The sequence below is a fragment of the Haliotis rubra genome, unplaced genomic scaffold (assembly GCF_003918875.1).
Source record: "Haliotis rubra isolate DU_JTF1 unplaced genomic scaffold, ASM391887v1 Scf1903, whole genome shotgun sequence".
NCBI lineage: Eukaryota > Metazoa > Mollusca > Gastropoda > Lepetellida > Haliotidae > Haliotis > Haliotis rubra.
In genome coordinates, this window is record NW_025765896.1 from 2,966 (window position 1) to 23,830 (window position 20,865).

At 40.3% G+C, this 20,865-nt stretch overlaps 1 protein-coding gene and 1 long non-coding RNA gene across 2 annotated transcripts in view; one reads left to right on the top strand and one right to left on the bottom strand.

Annotated features, from left to right (window-relative positions):
• Positions 1 to 1,562: 1,562 nt before the first annotated feature.
• On the bottom strand, positions 1,563 to 3,967 carry LOC124274424. The gene is made up of 4 exons (XR_006897941.1): positions 3,662 to 3,967; positions 1,908 to 2,054; positions 1,628 to 1,684; positions 1,563 to 1,575 (listed from the first exon to the last, which is right to left on the bottom strand). It is a non-coding gene; the product is annotated as an uncharacterized LOC124274424 (long non-coding RNA).
• Positions 3,968 to 13,781: 9,814 nt separating this feature from the next.
• LOC124274427 (P cell-type agglutination protein map4-like) overlaps positions 13,782 to 20,865 on the top strand; it is a 53,019-nt gene continuing 45,935 nt past the window's right edge. The window contains exons 1-2 of the mRNA XM_046709795.1: positions 13,782 to 13,957; positions 19,779 to 19,898. Coding sequence (XP_046565751.1) covers positions 13,782 to 13,957; positions 19,779 to 19,898 — 296 coding nt within the window. The remainder of the gene's footprint in view (positions 13,958 to 19,778; positions 19,899 to 20,865) is intronic.

Consider the following 20,865-nt stretch of genomic DNA (forward strand, 5'->3'; position numbering starts at 1 on the left):
CTGACTCCTTCCACCTGGTCTCCAGTCTCCAGTACACACACCACTGACTGAATCACTTCACCTGTTTCACACCTGTCTCCCCTGCCACCCTGGTCTACAGTCTCCAGGACACACACCACTGACTGGACTCTCACCTGTTACACACCTGTCTCCCCTGCCACCCTGGTTTACAGTCTCCAGGACACACACACCACTGACTGGATCTCCTCACCTGTTACACACCTGTCTCCCTGCCACCCTGGTCTACAGTCTCCAGGACACACCACTGACTGGATCTCCTCACCTGTTACACACATCTCTCCCTGCCACCCTGGTCTACAGTCTCCAGAACACACACCACTGACTGGAATACCTCACCTGTATCACACTTGACTACCTGCCACCCTGGTCTACAGTCTCCAGAACACATACCACTTACTGTATCTGCTCACCTGTATCACACTTGTCTCCCTGCCAACCTGGTCTACAGCCTCCAGGACACACACACCACTGACTGGATCTCCTCACCTGTATCACACCTGTCTCCCCTGCCACCCTGGTCTACAGCCTTCAGGACACATACCACTGACTCAGTCACCTCACCTGTATCACACCTCTCTCCCTGCCACCCTGGTCTACAGTCTCCAGGACACACAGCACTGATTGATCTCCTCACCTGCATTACATCTATCTTCCTGCCACCCTGGTCTACAGTCTCCAGGACACACACCACTTACTGTATCTCCTCACCTGTATCACACCTGTCTCCCCTGCCGCCCTGGTCTACAGTCTCCAGGACACACACCACTGACTGGATCTCCTCACCTGTATCACACCTGTCTGCCCTGCCACCCTGGTCTACAGCCTCCAGGACACACCACTGACTGAATCTCCTCACCTGTGTCACATCTGTCTCCCTGTAACCCTGGTCTAGCTTCCGTTTGAGCACACTGTGGAGAAATCACAAATGGCATGAACATATATTACAGTGTATGGCTCGTATTTAATGAACACCTTTACGCACATAAATGTATGTCATGCTATAATAGGATACCATTTGAGCTATGTATTCTAATCGTCTTCATGTATGAGCAAGCACATTTCCTATTAGTCTTGATAGAAATATAAAATGAAACTTCAAAAGAATAACCATGTTTTAGGCAAAATGTACATGTACGGATCGCTGAGGTAATTACGTCACTCGTTGCCCATTATAGTTGTGTTTCACGCTATTCTACAGATCATGTTTAAACGTTTCACTGCCGTGGTGTGGCACAACACGAAACGAAAAAGACTTTACTCACAATTAATGTGTTACCTTTCTTATGTTGTCGTATATATAAATAATTAGTACATGGATTATAATTCATGTTGAGTATATATTCTAGTCCTTATTGTGTGTAGAGGTACATCATTGTATGATAAAAGATGGCTTTGTATGATCGTACGATCATAGATTTTAAAGCTTGAAAGTAATGTTGAAGTCAAATAATGTCAAAAGTAAATACAGATGTCTGTAAAGATGTTTACCTCCTCTGCAGTCTTCACCCATCCACCCTGGTGCACAACCAGATTACAAGGCAGAGTCTCCTGCACCTGTCAGAACAAGTGTTCTTCTTATGTGATCAAAGAACTGAGTTTCGGACACACTTCCTGTCAGAACAAGAGTCGATGCAGTTCTGTCCATAGCGTCCATTTGTACACTCTATGGAGAAGTCGCAATGACGTGAAAATATTGCAAAAGCCCATTGTCATTTTATGGTTTTAAGCTAAAGGTTGAATCTCCTTGTTTTATTTGTTCTAACAGTTTTAGGTATCCAAGGCAATATGTAATAGTTAGCCATAACAAAGTTCTGATAACAGATAACTGAAAATTAATAATTTGATCTAAAAGCCCATTTTGTGAGGAATTAAGTGCCAGCATGTACCTTGTGAACAATCCACACCTCTCCAACCAGTAAGACATCCCCTGTCGCATGACCCGGTGTAGCGATCACATGACGAGATGACATCAGAACACTTCCTGTCAGTACACGTGTTCACACAGTTGACTACATAGTGGTTAGCGTCACATTCTACGGGCGTGGTGGGCAAACTGGCTAAAGCGCCAGGCTAGTGATCCAGCGAGCTTGAGGTGACGGCTTCGAGTCCACCTGTGACCGGGTGTAAATGCCTTGGAGTGAACATTGTGTGCAGACTCTTTCAGTGATGTCACAACCCCTAGTTTACAGTACACAACCATGTGCACTTAAAAGAACCCATGAATCCGTTGGTATATGACCAGATGGTGGGCCACATGAATACGTGCAAACACCTAGTTGCGGGTACACCAACGTGCAGTAAACTTGACAAAATATGTGACTATGTCCCAGTCCACCCAGCTGTGAATGGGTACCGCGTAAGGATGGGAAAGCCACACTAACTCGGTGCGCCTAGTGGCTGCAAGAGTTGTATACTCCCCAGGGAGTTGAGATTGATAATACGATGTGCCGTTGAGATTGACATCCAGTGATCGAGGGAACATATTATATGAATATTCAGCACAATAGCAAACTGGCAGTATTCTGTCTAAATTTATCGATATTCACAGCTGGATATCGGCGCTATACAAATGTTGGTATGTATGTACAAGAAAAATGAAAAACGAATATTCTTAGTTTAGATTCGGGAAGTTTTAATGCATAATGTTCTTATCATGTTGAAAAGGAATCATAAGGTATGTTAATATATCAGCACAAACCATCAAAAGGGACGTTCACAAATGACAGTTCATGTAGTATTTTACACAATGAAGTCAGTAATGAAGAAAAGACTTTCTTTCAATTTGATTAATAACTATCATATTACCGTATCAGGATTTCAACCAACATACATCAATTTTGATTTATCAGGGTGTTCTGAAGTCATAATCATAGTAAAAGGGCCTGCTGCTTAAATAAATACTGTCATAATGACATGTCAGCGGGTTTAAAGTAGTTATTTAAATAACATGGTCTTGGAATAAACAGGATTTGATTTGTATTTAGCCATTAAACTATTACATCAACATCCCTCGTTGTGTAACGTTTAGTCGTTTGGGACACATTCTCTTCACCTGTACCATTGTCATTAATTTTGTTGCACTATTTGCACGGACATCTACGAATAAAAGATCATATGTTATCGATACATTAGGCCAATGGAATAGCTCCGATACCGTCAAAGGTAAGCAATAGTCCGTCAATATATTCTTTAAAAACTGTCGTATCGGAGCAGTCCGCGTTTCCACCGATGTATAATTGCGGTTAGAGATACACAAACGTATTGCACACTAGATTGAGACACAGCTGTAGCACACTAAATTTCGACCTGTTTCCGGGTTAACCTATCTGAGGTTATTGAATGCGAATGTGGAGCGCCATGTGAAAATTCATTACATTTCTTTGTTTTAATGCACTTTATATTATGACTTCAGGAAGTCACTATTCTGAGGTTTTAATTAATTTTGATGACGAAAGACACACAAAAAGTGGTGCACTTGTGTCCAATCCTTTGTCTTTTGGACGTTAAAACCTATATCACAGACCCATAAAAATATCACCTGTCTATTTGCCATCCTGGCTCATAGTCTACAGGATTCACTGAGGAATCTCCTCACCTGCCTAGTACCAGTTTCTCTTACACCATGTATTACGCCCCTCACCTGTATCACACCTGTTGCCCTGCCACCCTGGTCTACAGTCTCTTGACACAAACCACTTACATATGGTCACACGCCTCCTTCAGCGCAGTGGACAAAATTCTACTGCAGGTTTCACCAAACAACCCAGGGCTGCAAACTGAAAATAGGTGATACGGATACACAATAAGAATGTAGATTTGCATTACAAATGAGAGTTTGTCCATGTCGGATACTTGTTGATATATGGAAGGGTCTATGTCCGATTATGGCATCAAAATATGTGTGCCTTTTGTCATATGAACAGTAACCGTACAGAAATTTAATACACTCCTAACATATATTTCTGACCTCACAGAGATTGAGGTATGTGGTGTTTGATATTGAGAAATATCTTCCAATGCCATCACATGTTGCACTGTAGATCCCGCCGTTACTGACAGGGGTGTCGTATGGGAAGGCATAGCAAGGAGGAGGCCCGTGGAGGAGCTCGTGTTACTCAAGTAGAGCAATAAAAGACCGGATTCCTTCTGGTCCTAAAATAGATTTTATTCAGAAGTAAAAACCGATGAGTTAATATTTATACAATCGTAAACGCATTACATAATAAATTATGGTATCTGTCTACCTTCATTAAACAAAAGAAACAAGTTCTAAAATAGATTTTAGACTAGCTATTATTCATATCTGCAGACAGTAAACTCGTTTACAATAAATGATATTTTTATTGCTACATTAAAGTAAAGAAACAAGTGTAGTTTTAGAGAGACGTGTCCTTTGTCTCCCGTTTTCACATTTTTCTTAGAAAGAGTAGATAAGTTGGAAATAAGAATGCATGAGAATCGTCTAAATGATTACTTCAGGTATTATCCAGAATGAACTATTCTGATGCACATCTTGCCATCGGATCTATTGAAACCTATTTTGTCAAAATGAAAGAAATACATGAAAAGAATATTTCAAAATTAGTGAAGCCCATGAAGTTAGGCCACCTTCCTCGATGGTGGACATCATGTGCTGGGTCCACAAAAGCTAAGGGCCACCTCCTCGCCCTTCTAACCCCCGTTGTGGACCCGGGGATATTTCGTCCACCAACCCGTTTGCCGTGGGTTGCGCCCCTGTGTCGGTGGAGGAAGGGATTCTGGTGGTTGAGGGCACTGGTTCCAGGAACAGTGTTCCTTTGCCCAACACACCACTTCGGCCCTGACTTCACCTAGACGGGTGGTTGAATGGGCCCGGTTCAACCAATCGGCTGGTCACGCCAAGCCCTGTGCATGGAGTATGTATTTTATATAATTGCACAAATTTGATTTGAAATTGTTTCAAGTTTGGTCTTGGCTCTCGTTGTTCATTTAACACTTTTAGATTTTGAAATTTGATCTTATGAGCTTTGTCCAGTCTTATGCCCAGAAGGCGGTGGCTCATGGGCCAATCCGGTGGTCTGATTAATTTTCAATTAGTCTTCTGCTGGAGTATACCATCTCAGTATCCTTGGTGCTGCCAGTCGGAGACCCACTGGTATATGGCATTGTCCTTGTGATACTCCGTGGGGTGGGAACCTGAGATGGTGAATCTTTCTACTATTAACCATGGCTCAACCCAAAACACACAAACGAGCACTGGATGAGTGTTTGTCCTCTGATGAGGACAGTTCCATAAACCGATTCCCGGATACATGGAGTAGATTTTTGGTTGTATCTTCTACTGATGGTGAACCACTAAAACTAAATCCATTTTGCCACATCAAAAGCAATTTATGGACTTGTTGGTGATGTCCAAGCTGTTAAAAAGATTAGATCTTGGTTTCTCCTCATAGAGTGTACAACGGCCAAACAATCAGCTACCCTCATAGCCACAAACAGCTTGTGAATACTGCGGTTTCAGTTTCACCCCACGAGTCTCTGAACAGCAGCAAAGGTATCTTGAGAGACAGAGGCCGCTGGCTTGCCAACATGAGTAAAACAGAAATCGTCACAGAATTACAAAATCAAGGAGTGACTCATGTTAAACTGTTCACGTTTAAAAAGAATGGAGAAACTTTAAATACAAACACCTATTTAATTTTGTTTTTCACAACCCCAACATCCTAAGTCTATCAGAGCTGGTTATTGTAACATCGCAGTGGAACAATATATTCCAAATCCACTTCGTTGTTACAAAATGTCAAAAGTTTGGGCACGGTGCCCAATCCTGCAGGAATCGTGCGACATGTTACAGATGCGGTGAGGAAGCTCATGAAGGTTCTGACTTTTCGTCTTCCAAAATGTGTTAACTGTCATGGCGATCATATGTCTTCATCAAAGCTATGTCAAATCTGGAAACGTGAATATGAAATTGTCAATTCAAAAAAAGAATGTAACCTACCAGGAGGCAAAAACGTTTAGTAAATGCACCTCCCTCCATCGTCAGGTATTACATACAGCTGTTGCTCGCCCTCCTGCTAAATCTGTTATGTCTGTTGCATGTCAGACAGATATCACCTGGGCTAAAGCTGCCAAATACACAGTAATCACATCAGCTTCTACTGTTGACGAGAATCATGCAACATCTGCGTGTCAGACTGAACCACGAACAATGTCTCCTGTTGTGGAAAATCCTAGCTATAAAGTTGATCACAGGCAAAAATCTGACAGAGTACAAAAGGGCTCACGTGACCCTGTACAAATCTATAACAAGTTTCAAATTTTAGAAGACATGGACGTCTCCCTCATTCACGTGCGCGAAATAGAAGCGGTTCGCCTCGAAGGGGAAACGTAGATCCCCAGTATTACCACCCGCTATAACATGACTTATAACCCCTTTAATCCCAATGGAATTGCAGAGGACTTAGGACCAATTTTAATAAAGTACAATTACTAGCACAAGACTTTACACCATCAGCATTTAGTTTTCAAGAAACATATTTAAAACAAAATGATAAGTCTGAATTGCGTCATTACCAGTCTTACCATTCTTTTTCACCTCCAGGGCGACAAAGCCACTGGTGGATCTTCCATTTTGGTGAGAAATGGCATTATCCACAGCCCTGTACCTGTTAAACCAATCTTCAGGCTGTTGCTGTTCGTCTTACTTTACATATAACCATTTTCTCTCTGTTCCTTATATATCTCTCCATCTTCAACTCTTCACCAGTCTGATCTTCAAGATTTGTTTGACCAACTACCTAAACCCTGTATCATAATGGGTGATCTAAATGGACATAACCCACTGTGGGAAAGTACTGATACCAACAACAAAGGGAAAATTTTTGAAGATTTTATCTCTCTCATAATAATTTATGCATATTAAACGACGGCTCTAACACATATTTACATCCTGCAACGGGTACATATTCTTCTTTAGATTTTGTCAATCACTGATTCAAATGTTTATAATGAATTTGAATGGTCAGTCCATAATGATCTTTGTGGGAGTGACCATTTTCCAACAGTACTTACAGCAATTAACCCTACCGATGATCCTCCTTTAACAAGATGGAATTTTCCAAGGGCAATTGGCCCTTATTTCAGGCTACCTGACTCGAAGAACTCAAAACCTGACTTTTCATGGATGTTCCTGATCCATTTAAAATGTTTTCTGACAAACTAAAACATATAGCTGATGACATTATTCCTTAGTCCTCTGTAAACCCTCACATACGTAAACCATGGTTTATGGATGAATGCAAACAAGCTAGGAAAATAGGAAGAAAGCAGAGAAACATTTTCGCTGCCATCCTACAGTACAACAACTTTAAATAATGTAAAAATCAGTTATGCTAAAGCTCGACGAACGTTTAAGCACATAAAGCGTCATACTTTGGAAAAATTACGTTTCCAAAATAAATTCGCGTACTCCTATGTCAAGGGTATGGAATATGATCCAAAAAATCAAAAGGCAAGGGTTCCAAATCTAGTGGTATTCAACATCTCAAAGATGATAATGACATCCTAACTGCAAAATGTGATATTGCAAATAAGTTGGGAAACTTTGGCTAAACATTCGTCTTCCTCAAATTATAATACAAAAATTTCAGGCTTATCAAACACAACAAGAAAAGAAAAAGTGAATTTTCAATCTGATAATGGTGAAGATTATAATGAGGTCTTTTCATTACATGAACTTCACACTGCTTTATCACAAGCTCATGATACTGCAACGGGACCTGATGCTATCCATTTACCAACTTTTAAAACACTTGCCTGAATCTTGCCTGGAAACTTTACTTAACATTTTTGACCATATTTTGATAACGGGATATTTTCCTCCTTCATGGTGAAACGCCATAGTTGTTCCTATCCCAAAGCCTGGCAGGGGATCATACAGATCCATCTAATTATCGACCTATTTCCTTAACTAGCTGTGTTTGTAAAACCATGGAGCGAATGGTCGATAATCGCTTAGTTTGGTTTTTATGAAACCAACAATCTAATCACTTGATATACAATGTGGTTTCCGTAGAAACCGTAGTACAGTTGACCACTTGGTTCGGTTTGGAATCATTTGTTAAAATTTTTTTTTTTTAAAACAACATGCTGTATCCATCTTTTTTATCTTGAAAAGCTTATGACACCACTTGGAAGCATGGTATTGTAAAAAGACTTACAAGCCTTTGGGTTGAGAGGTCGCTTGCCTCAATTTATAACTAATTTTTTATCCGACAGACAGTTTCTAAGTTTGTGTGGGATCAACCTTGTCAGACTTCTTTAATCAAGACCAAGGTGTTCCACAGAGCAGTATTTTGTCTGTGACTTTATTTAGCATTAAGATAAATAGCCTTTCAAAGGTTTTAAGTGATTCAGTTGATGGATCACCATTTGTGGATGATTTTAATGTTTCTTGTAGAGGTAGAAATATGCATACCTTAGAGAGACAATTACAACTTTGTCTCAATAAAATTGACAAATGGTCACTTGAAAACGGACTTAAATTTTCTATAGCAAACACTAATTGTATACATTTCTGCAGAAAATATAAAACCGCATAAAGATCCAGAATTATTTTAAGTGGCACCCCTATCAAAGTTGTAAAGGAGGCCAAGTTCTTGGGTCTGATTTTCAACTCACATTTAACTTTTCTGCACACATTAAATCACTTTAAAGCCAAATGCCTGAAGGCACTTGATCTGTTAAAAGTCGTTTCCACTTTAAGTGGGGAGGGTCAAGCTACCCTCCTACATCTATATCGATCACTGGTACGTTCCAAACTTGATTATGGTTCCATCGTTTATGGTGGAGCCTGCAAAAGCAACCTAAAACTATTAGATTCTGTCCACCACCAAGGTCTGAGACTTTAGCTTGGCTTTCTTTTAGAACTTCACTCTGTTGACAGCCTCACGTCGAGGCAGATGAGCCATCTTCTTGCACAACGCCGTATCAAATTATCATTACAGTATATTACCAAAATGTTCTCTAACAAATTTAACTCCTGCATATACCTTCGTTTTATACAACAAAAGCCTTCTCTTGTTCCGCCTCTTGGGCACAGAATTAAACCATTTCTTTCTGCTGCCGGCATTGAGCTGGATAATATATCTCCTTCCCCTCTTTTCTTCTCCTCCTTGGCAATTGGTTAGGCCACAAGTTGACCTAACTCTGACGAAGTTTAAAAATCAGAAACTAATGAATTACAATATAAACAAGAGTATAATCAATTAAAAGTAAATATAATACATATAAATCCTTATTTTACAGATGGGTCCAAGGATGGTGGCGCAGTGGCATGTGCCACTGTCAATGGATCCAGAACAATATCTTCTAGAATACCGGATAACAGCTCTTAAATATATTCAAAGACATCCTAAACATAAACAATATATAATCTTTTCTGACTCTCTTCTTGCCTTCAGGCGATTAAAAAATCTATCTTGCAAACATCCACTTTTAATTGAAATAATCGAATTATATAATGATCTTGCTACTGGCCAATGCGACATCGTCTTCTGTTGGTTACCCAGCCACGTTGGCATTTCAAGACAGAGAGTCAGAAAAGATGATATATTGTTTATGTTTAGGATGCCTTTGAATATATTCGAGAGCTGTTAAGATGGCTTTTGCTTCTGCTGTAAATATAGAGCTGTTATCTGGTATTCGAGAAGATATTGTTCTGGATCCAATGACAGTAGCACATGCCACTGCGCCACCGTCCTTGGACCCATCTGTAAATAAGGATTTATATGTATTATATGTACTTTTTAATTGATTATACTCTTGTTTATATTTTAATTCATTAGTTTCTGATTTTTTAAACTTTGTCAGAGTTAGGTCAACCTGTGGCTTAACCAACTGCCAAGGAGGAGAAGAAAGAAGACGGGAAGGAGCTATATGTTCTAGCTCAATGCCAGCAGCAGAAAGGAAAGGTTTCACTCTTATACCAAGAGGCGGAACAAGAGAAGGCTTTTTGTTATACAGATCTTCATATAGGGGATTAAAGACACAGCTATATGCAGGGTTTGACTCATTGGAATAAAGTTTTGTAATATACTGTAAAGTTAATTTTATACGGCGTTGTGTAAGAGATGGCTCATCAGCCTCCACGTAGAAGCTGTCAACAGGTGAAGTTCTAAAGGAACCAAGACATAGTCTTAGACCTTGGTGGTGGACAGAATCTAAAAGTTTTAGATTACTGTTGCAGGCTCCACCATACACGATGGAGCCATAATCAAGTTTGGAACGTACCAATGATCGATATAATTGTAGGAGGGTGGCTTGATCCCCTCCCCACTTAGAATTTGAAACGACTTTCAACAAGTCAAGTGCCTTCAAGCATTTAGTTTTTAGGGACTTGATATGGGGAAGAAAAGTTAGATGCGAGTCAAAAAATTAAACCCAAGAACTTGGCTTCCTTAACGACTTTGATGGGAGAGCCATTTAGAGACACTTCAGGGTCTTTATGCGGTTTATATTTTCTAAAAAAATAGATACAATTAGTTTTGGATTTAGAAAATTTAAAGCCGTTTTCAAGACACCATTTATCTATTTTGTTTAAACACAACTGCAGTTGCCGTTCAATAGTATGCATACTTTTACCGCGACAAGAAATATTAAAATCATCCACAAAAAGTGACCCATCGATTGAATCACTTAAGACCTTGGATAAACTGTTGATCTTAACACTAAACAATGTGACAGACAAAATACTACCTTGTGGGACACCCTGATCCTGTTTATAATGGTCAGACAGGGTAGAACTCACGCGGACTTGAAATTGCCTATCAGTTAAAAACTCGGATATAAACTGAGGCAAACGGCCTCGTAAACCAAAATCATGTAAATCTTGTAAAATGCCATGCTTCAATGTCGTGTCATAGGCTTTCTCTAAATCGAAAAATATTGACACTGCATGCTGCTTGTTAAGAATGGCATTCTTAACGAATGACTCCAATCGAACTAAATGGTCAACGGTACTGCGATTTTTACGAAAACCACATTGGATATTTGTGATTAAATTATTGGACTCTAAGTACCAAGTTAATCTGTTATTGACCATGCGCTCCATGGTTTTGCAAACGCAACTAGTCAAGGAAATGGGCCTATAATTTGAGGGATCTGTATGATCACGTCCAGGTTTAGGTATGGGTACAACAATGGCATCACGCCAAGATGAAGGAAATTGACGAGATGTCCAAATGTCATCAAAAATATTTAATAGTGTTTCTAAACAGGATTCAGGTAAGTGTTTCAGGAGTTGATAATGAATGTTATCAGCTCCTGTTGCAGTATTGTGAGCTTGATCAAAAGCAGTATGAAGCTCATGGATAGAAAAGATTTCATTATAGTCTTCCCCATTATCTGAATGAAAATTGATTTGCTTCTTTTCTTGCAATTGTTTGTATTTTTGAAATTTAGGAACATAGTTTGACGAGGAAGAATGCTTTGCAAGTGTTTCACCCAGTTTATTTACGATGTCAGATTTATCTGTTAACAATTCGTCCCCAGTTTTGAGATGATTAATGCTTGATTTGGTACCCTTACCTTTAATTCTCTGGATCATGTTCCATACCTTGGACATCGGCGTCCTTGAATTTAGTTTCGAAACGTAATTTTGCCAAGACTGGCGCTTATTTTGCTTAAATGTTCGACGTGCTCTAGCGTTTAAAATTTTAAATTTATCTAAATTATGCACCATTGGGTGGCAACGGAAATAGTGTTCAGCTTTTTTCCGTGCCTTTCTAGCCTGTTTGCAGTCATTATTAAACCATGGTTTACGTATATGTGGATTTGTAGAGGACCTAGGAATACACTCATCAGCTATTTTGCGTAGTTCATCAGAGAATAATTGCACTGAATCAAGAGCATCAATAAAACGAGCAGGATTTAGTTTGTCAATACAGAGTAATTCAAACAGAGGCCAGTTTGCTCTGTTGAAGTTCCATCTTGATGATGGAGCAACATCAGCAGGAGTTATTGTTTTAAGAATGGTTGGAAAATGGTCGCTGCCACACAGGTCGTTATGGACTGACCATTCAAATTCATTTAACAGATCTGTGTGAGTGAGTGATAAATCAAGAGAAGAATATGTGCCTGTGCCAGGATGAAGGTATGTCTTCGAATTATCATTAAATATACACAGATCGTTGTTTGAAATAAAATCTTCTAGTACTGTCCCATTTCTGTTTGTATCAGAACTACCCCAAAGAGGATTACGACCGTTCAAGTCACCCATAATGATACACGGTTTGGGGAGCTGGTCATAAAGAGCCTGAAGATCAGTTTGGTGAAGAGTGGAAGATGGGCACATAAAGGGAGCATAATGTAAAGGCAATGTGTAAAGTCAACCTGACGGCAACAGCCTGAAGTGTTGTATTTAGGGGAACAGGGCTATGTATAACACCCTTTCGCACCAAAATTGAAGAGCCTCCAGTAGCTCCGAGTCCCGGAGGAGAAAAGAAGTTATATGAAGTATACTGCCGGAGATCAAATTGATCTGTGTTTTTTAGGTACGTCTCCTGTAAACAAAATGCTGATGGTGTGAAATCTTGTATTAGTAATTGTAAATCATTAAAATTATTTCTCAGTCCTCTACAATTCCACTGAACAATGTTATTTGAGCCACTCATGGAGGATCAATTGGAGAACGCGGATTGGAGTGAGGTCTACTCCCATGGACTGGGACAGAGGGATTGACCTCCATCTCCAAAGGTTCAAATTGATTTTGAACCTGTACAGGGGACGACTGAAAGGAAGGCACCTCCAAATGTTGAAGGGCCCTGGTCCTTCCTCTCGATTTTTTCTTTTCCTTTTTTTCATTTTTGGATGGTTTAATTTGCTGTGATGCATTTGAGGAACATTCAGGTTCAGAAGCAGGATCTGCTGATGGCAGCGATGTGACAGTCTCCGTCTGAGAGGCCGATGTCGAAATACAAGAGATACCAATTTGAGAGGTCTTGATGTTATCATCTATCGTAAATTGTTTGTTCACCCAGGATATGGATGTCTGGCACGACGTTGATGTCTTGGGAGGTCTGGAGGTATTGCCACGAGAGGAAACTACAGTTGAATATGAAATAGTAGAATTGGATGATACAGTTACCTGTTTTTTAGCTTCAGCGTAAGAAATGTTGCTGGTGTGTTTTATCTTTTGAATTTTAGTCTCACGTTCGTAGACCGGACATGATTTTGATGAGGCCAAGTGTTCTCCATCGCAGTTAGCACACTTGATGCTATTCGTGCACTCAGAGAGTTCATGTGCACCACGACAACGGGAACATACCATGGTATTACGGCAGAACCTGGCCCCATGACCAAACTTTTGGCATTTGAAACATCGGAGCGGAGTTGGTACATATACCTCAACTCCGATGTTAAAGTACCCAGCTTTTATACTTTTTGGAAGCGTGGAAAGTGAGAACATAAACAAGTACGTATTCAACTTGACAATTGTGCCATCATCTTTCTTTTTAGAAAAACGCTTTACTCCTGTTACGCCCTGGTTTTCTAGTTCATGAACAATATCGTCCTCATCCATATCAGAAAGGCAACGGGCCCTGTCTCTGACTATACCTCTGCAGGAGTTCAGAGTTCTGTGCGCCGAGACAACAACAGGTGTATTCACAAACTGTTTTAGTTTCAACAGATTGACCGATTGCTGTCTACGGGCACATTCCACTAAGAGCGAGCCATTTCGGAGACGTGTAACGTCCTTCACTTCTCCACAGACACCATAAATGCCCTTGGAGATTGCAAAGGGGTTCAGTTGTAACGGAGTGTCTTCTATAGATGAGATAACAATGAACCTCGGCCACGAGTCAACAATGTCAGAAGATCCTTCATCCGACGATGTAGATTCTACAAATCTACGTTTATGCTTCGATGAACCAGAAGGAAGAGGAAAAGCCATGGTGTAGGAAGTGTTCAACATCCCTACTCCCCACCCACCATGGAGTGTCAACAAGGACGGTGTTACAGCGGAATCCAGCATGCTCCACCAGGGTTACAGAGATGTTATACTCCAGCACATAAACACTTGAATAGCTGTCGAATCTAACAGAACAAATGGCAGGCTGGTTCGCCCTTGACACCTTTCTGAAGAAGAACAGAATTCAGAGGTCTCTATTGCCAGATTGGCCCATGAGCCACCGCCTTCTGGCATAGGACTCTAGGCAATTCAACATGAGAATAATTTGTAAATGGAAGATCAAAATATCAAAAGCCCCAAAATAAGTATGTGTGCAAATAATATATGTACCATGCACAGGGCTTGGCGTGACCAGCCGATTGATTGAACCGGGCCAGTTCAACCACCCGTCTAGGTGAAGTAAGGGGCGAAGTGGTGTGTTGGGCAAAGGAACACTGTTCCTGGAACCAGTGCCCTCAACCACCAGCCTCCCGTCCTCCACCGACACAGGAGCGCAACCCACGGGAAACGGGTTGGTGGAGTATAGTAACAGTATTACCTCCTATAGCAATTTCTTAAAATATACTACCCATCAAAAGTTTAGACTCACTAGTGTAAATGAAGCCACTTACTTTAGTCAACTGTTCAAAACAGATTTTGCAAAATATTTCATACTGTTGAAAGGTACTGTTTCCACATGAACTGATGTATTGTAAAACAAGTTCGTTACGTTGAAAAGATTATTATCATGAGTTCAATAAATAATTAAACCCGGGGAAAATTGGCGAATTTTTAACAAAACTTTACACCAAAACACAGCTGTTCACAAGCACGATGTTTGCACATGCTTTTCAGCAATTTGATGCATGATCCTCGTACAGTTCATCTGCATAAGGTTTGCACTTGGTTCCCCCTAGTTAGTGGAGAAATTCATCTTCGATGTATCCATATATATATACAAAAACATATAAGGTGCTTTAAGTGAGTCTAAACCTTTGATGGGTAGTATATATAAAATAATTCATCGTGCCAGATTCTTTCAAAGGCGTTTTCGTTGTCAAGAAAGACAGAGAAAACAGCAGAGTCTCTATGCATATAAAATTGAATACTTTCCATGAGCGTGAATACAGACATAATGGCTCCATGTTGGTGCCGAAAGACGTATTGTCCGATTTATTATTATTAGTTTTTAGATTATTAGATGAAAATGCAGCAGACAGGGTTCGGGTGATCCTGGCACAGTCAGGCTGGTAAGGCTAATCAACAGCTCATGACCCTTGCCCCCTTTACACGCAGCCCCGACAGCGAATGGGACGTCTCCCAGGAAACGCTGCATAGTCGAACCCATCAAGAACTTTCCGGAGAATCCCCAACACAGCAGCCTTCTGGATTACTCAGAGTGTCAGAACGACTGTGCTCCCGGAGAACCCGGGCTCCCTCATGGTCTTCGCCAAGAGACCAGGAGGTATCGAACCTAAACAAGGGCACCGAGAACAATGGGGATTCTGACGACAGTGTACTTAGGATGCAAGCGAGACATTTCAAAAGCGAGGTCCGCATTTTTAGTATGCTTTTCCTGAATCTTGCTAATCACGTTGCTGTCAAAAGGGACAGAAAATTCAATTACATAAATAAATTCATTAGCTTTTTCAAAAAGGACAAGATCAGGTTTGTTGGCTGGAATTCTTCTGATGCTCTATATGGGTCCATTCCAAGGAAGTATAAAAATATCATTTTCCATGACGCCCTGGACTTGTTCAGGGTCGTACCAAGGATCGACCTCGGAGTCAAAGCCACAGACATGGCGAAGACGACAGGAGAAGCAAGGAGCCATGCCATCATGTTATGCTGTCTGCACATTCATTACACAAGAATGACATTTAGGCAATTGTTAGTAGGAAGTGACTGGTCCTGAGCAGCAAAAAGGAAGCCTCAGTTTCACATTTAAGACCAACCGACTTCATCCAGGTGAAGGAGTCGGTTGGATTGCTATTCTGTCCCACACACTTCATGCTTCTCAGAAAGCTTCTCTACAAATGATTCACTCTGAGCAGACGTGGTGAATAACTTCACCTGGTTTACTCCCATGGTTGCACCATCCAACAGTACATCACCATCGACAAAATCAACCTCAAATAACAGATTCTGTCAAATAACCTTGGCACACTAAAATAGCTGTGGACTTCCTTGCTTTCGTCATAAGTCTTGGCATCACTCACCAGAGGACAATCCGATGAAAACATATTTTCAAAAGTACACAATTAAATTTCATCATGAAGAGCATCCACATTAATCAAACCCAGACCACCCGAGCTGATTGGCGTATGTAACGATTAAGAGACAAACGAGCGTGGTTGGCTCTGTTGTCAGACATAATCCTTCTGGTCAGGTGGCCGAGACTTTGGATATCTCGTTTTGTTCAATCCAATACTCAAAAGGAATAGGAAAGGACTGACACAGCAAAAGTATTGGGCATTCTGGTGCTTGTCACGAACTTGTATTCCAAGCTAGACAAAGGCCTGAAGTTCCGCAAGATTCTCAATAAAATAACTAGTCTATCACAGATTATACTTAAAACTAGGATATAACCGTAAAACACTATTTTCTAAGTATAACGGTGCAATGTATAATCTAGCCATAAGATGAATACCTGCCTGAATGGGACAATTTTGACAGGTCATCAATCAACAAAATGATTAACGGGTTTTGTAAATTGATAGATTTTTTCCGGTCAATAATGATAAATATATATGTACAACTTCCTGTTTGATGATGATTAAAAAAAGACCCTATGTAATCGGTTGAAACTTGCTACGCAAGTGTCTCCCATCACAGACATGGTTATCTCGTTGATACATTCCATTTTCGTTTAGAACGCAGCCTAATGTTTATCTATGTAGTCAAGACGCGAGCTAGCAGCGGAGGGCATCTTTATCACATGGAAATACATGCTAGCTAGTAGTTTTAACTCTTTTTGTGATACTCTAGTTATTTTACAGTTTGTCAATGATTGATTATTTAACTACTTGTATTTATTGTGTATCTCCAACGTTTTTCTCGTCAGTGTATGGCTGCAATATTGCCGATGTGACGTTAAATTCTAACTCACTCACTTTATCACATGAGAGACTTCCGTTTTCATTTTACTAGCAGATACATGGTTATCTCATTATCCCAGCGCATCGATTCAAGGTATCACATTGCTTACTACAGTGTATATCACCCACGGTTCTGTGCAAACACGGCACGGTTCAGATACCACTGCCAATGTTTGTGTTCTTGACAGTTTGAGCAACGGATTCTCGCTCTTTAAGATTAGCTTTCCGATGGTACCAAATTATATTCTTTGATCCATTATTATAAGCTTTGACATAAATTGAATCCAAATCAAATCACATAACTATTAATTAATCTCTTCAATGCACACACACACACACACACACACACACACACACACACCGTTGCATCTCGTATCAACTTTAATATCACCCGACGAAATGCTCAATGGGTAAACTGGCTCTGAAGGACTGATTTACATAGCGGCTATGAAACCAACATCGCAGATCTGAACTATATTTCAAGTTCGTTTCTATAATTAAAAGCTTTTGAGTGAATCACTAACAAAACCTGTTATGACATGGATGCTCGAGGAGAGTCGAGGTCGCCCAGACCCACCAGTGTGTTATACAACAAACATACTCAATAGCAACCCAACTGTGTATCTGATTCAGCCTTGCTGATGATATGAACATGAAGCCTTTGTGTGTGTCCCGGTTTCTTACCCCACTCATGCTTGTTGACGACACAAGAATTTGTATCGCAACGTCGCATCACCCGAATAATGAAGTCGTTCATGCATAAAATGTGTCCTTTTCAAACAAAACCTGTTGAACCTGTTATGATACGGATGCTCCGATGCTCGAGGAAAGTCGAGGTCACCCAGACCCACCAGTGTGATATACAGCAAACGTATTCAATGGCAAGCCAACTGTGTATCTGATTCACACTTGCTGATGATATGCACATGAAGCCTTTTTGTAGTAAATGTGTTCTATTTGTATGTGCACCCATGCTTCATACTGGGAACTTATGGTAGTGAGTTGACAGCAATACACTTCAACAAACATATCATACAGATAAAACAAGTGTATTAATGTGGGTGAATAAATGTTGCATTTACCCACTATTGCAGCTATTCGCATCTTTAGAAACGATTATGATAACGAAGATTACTAAACCGTCAGTCCACTATCACAGTTAACATTCATAGTGCGGTTGCACTTTCAGAGTAATTGCAGATAACCTTATGTTTGTACCAGTTATAAGGAGCGGTGGGGTAGCCTAGTGGTTAAAGCGTTCGCTCGTCACGCCCAAGACCCGGGTTCGATTCCCCACAATATGTGAAGCCCATTTCTGGTGTCACCGCCGTGATATTGCTGGAATATTGCTAAAAGCGGCGTAAAACTTAACTCACTCAAAAAATTGTACCAGTTATATGATGCTGAATGCGGACTCGAACAGAAGTGGAGCAATTAAGCTCGGTTTCTTATCATGTAGGAACCGATAAATAGGATAACAAGAAGGTTGAAATTCACCTGAACACAGTCCAAGACCTTTATAGTGAATCGTGCCAAGCTCTTGAATATACGACTAACCGGTGGAACCATGTATACAACATCCAAATTCAAGCTTTAATCTAATTAATATTCCGTAAAGAGTTAAAGCATAGTGTGTTGGTCTCCAGCCCATTTAGCATTTAAAGTTACCTTTATAGCTTCTAAACAATTAACTTTAAGATTTGTAATGATGAGGGATACATGTTTAAATGCTATTCCCTGAAATTTGGTCTCTTTGGCCACTCAAATTGGGTTTTATCTAAGAATAAAACTGGGCCATGATGTATTTTGCATTTACTACAAAAATGAATGCAACACATTAGGGGTTTGGAAAATATACATTCATTTTTCAGTGACCATGTGTGCACTTTTTTTAAACAAAGTTATAATTGTTTCTCACCATTTGTGCCACGGCATGAAATATTAATGTCATCAACAAACAATGATCCACACATTTTCTTTCAAAACCATTGCAAGGTTGTTCACTATAACACTAAGAAGAGTAACTGATAACATCCAACCGGAGGTACTCCCATTTCCGATCAAATACAGCAGAAACTGTGGAACCTACTCATTATCTTGACAAAGCTTTTACGTCACATCGGCAATATTTCATCCATTTTGGGAAAAGAAACCAAATGCTGTCAAATATTGAACAGCCTGAAACCTGTGTACCTGTGAACAAAACACACACTTTGTCATCGCTGACATTAACCATTTGGTTCCACGCACATGTTATATAGGTGAATTCAATCCGACCATCAAGTTCTGCTACGAAGTCTGATGATCAACTTCCAACCGCACAGACAATACATTGATTGATTTCACAATCACGTTAACATGACTGATCATCAAAAGTACAACCTGGAACAGACAAAGAACTGTTATAATAATATATAAAACATGTTCTCGTACACATTAATTTTTAAAAAAAACAAGCTAAAGCATGGTCACTTTAGGAGATATATTATTTCATGAAAGCAGTGGTAGTCGACGGGATAAGAACACAATTACAGAGATATGAAAGATGTGATAGTGGTATTTAAATTGTCGTATTGACGGATGTGTTATCCATTTACGTATATTTGTATATGTCAAGTTTCGTTTCAGGTTTAAACCCGTGCTAACCATGGCGAACACAGAGAGCAGCGATGAGAGTGATGTAGGAATTCCCATGACAGTGCTAGATTGTCAAGGAGATACACGTGAAGCCACACGGCAGAGAGAATCGTGGAGCAGACATCTGGACTACATGCTGGCAATGGTGGGCTACAGTATTTCATTAGGAAACCTGTTAAGGTTCCCCTATATCTGCAACAGGAACGGTGGAGGTAAGCATAACCTCTGTTATCTGTATAATATGCGCTGTCATCTTGTAAATGTTGGTATCGGTATTGGATCCAATAAACATGCATGTGTTGTCCTTTACCTGAAACAATCTTGTAATACCAAAATATACATGATTGCTGCCATGCCTACTCGGTAAAATAGGGCGGTGGGGCAGCCTAGTGGTTAAATCGTTCGCTCGTCATCGCCGAAGACCGGGATTCGATTCCCCACATAGGTACAATATGTGAAGCCCATTTCTGGTGTTCCCCGACGGGATATTTTCGGGAATATTGCTAAAAGCGGCGTAGAACTAAACTCAATCACTCACTTGGTAAAATCACACCTATCAGCATTCCACAGAGTCATTGTATGTATCCAAAACATGTAAGTGTCTATTGTACAGCTGAGAAACGTGGGTGTATCTGTAAACAAACATGGAATTTGACTGCGGAAATTGGGCTGTATGATTATGCAGTTTTCCATATATTTGCTGTGTCTACAACGACTGTGTTGGATTTCGATACTTTAAAATCGTAAAGCCCAACTCAACTCAACTCAACTTTAAAATCAGGAAACATGTGTTCATGCATTTGTTCGATACCTAGCCGTACCAAAGAACGTAAATGCACCACCCGAAAAAAAAAACAAGGAAAAAAAAAAAAGAAACGTAAATGCAATTAAAGTGTCGATACACAGAATTAAGGGACGAAACCAAGACTATCAGGATTGGAATCAGTATCCTATGTCTAACTGTCGTATCCATTATATGCAGCCTTGTGGTGTCTCAGTGTGCTAGCCCTAGACAACTGGCAATATCTGGACGGCCACCAGCTTCCTTATGCACAAACATGTGTCTGCATGTCACCGCCAAGGTGCAGTGCTCCTGGACACGATGCTAAACACCATTTCACCCCCACTTTCACTTTCATATCGTATCCATCAAATACAATGGAGTAAATATCGGAGTAT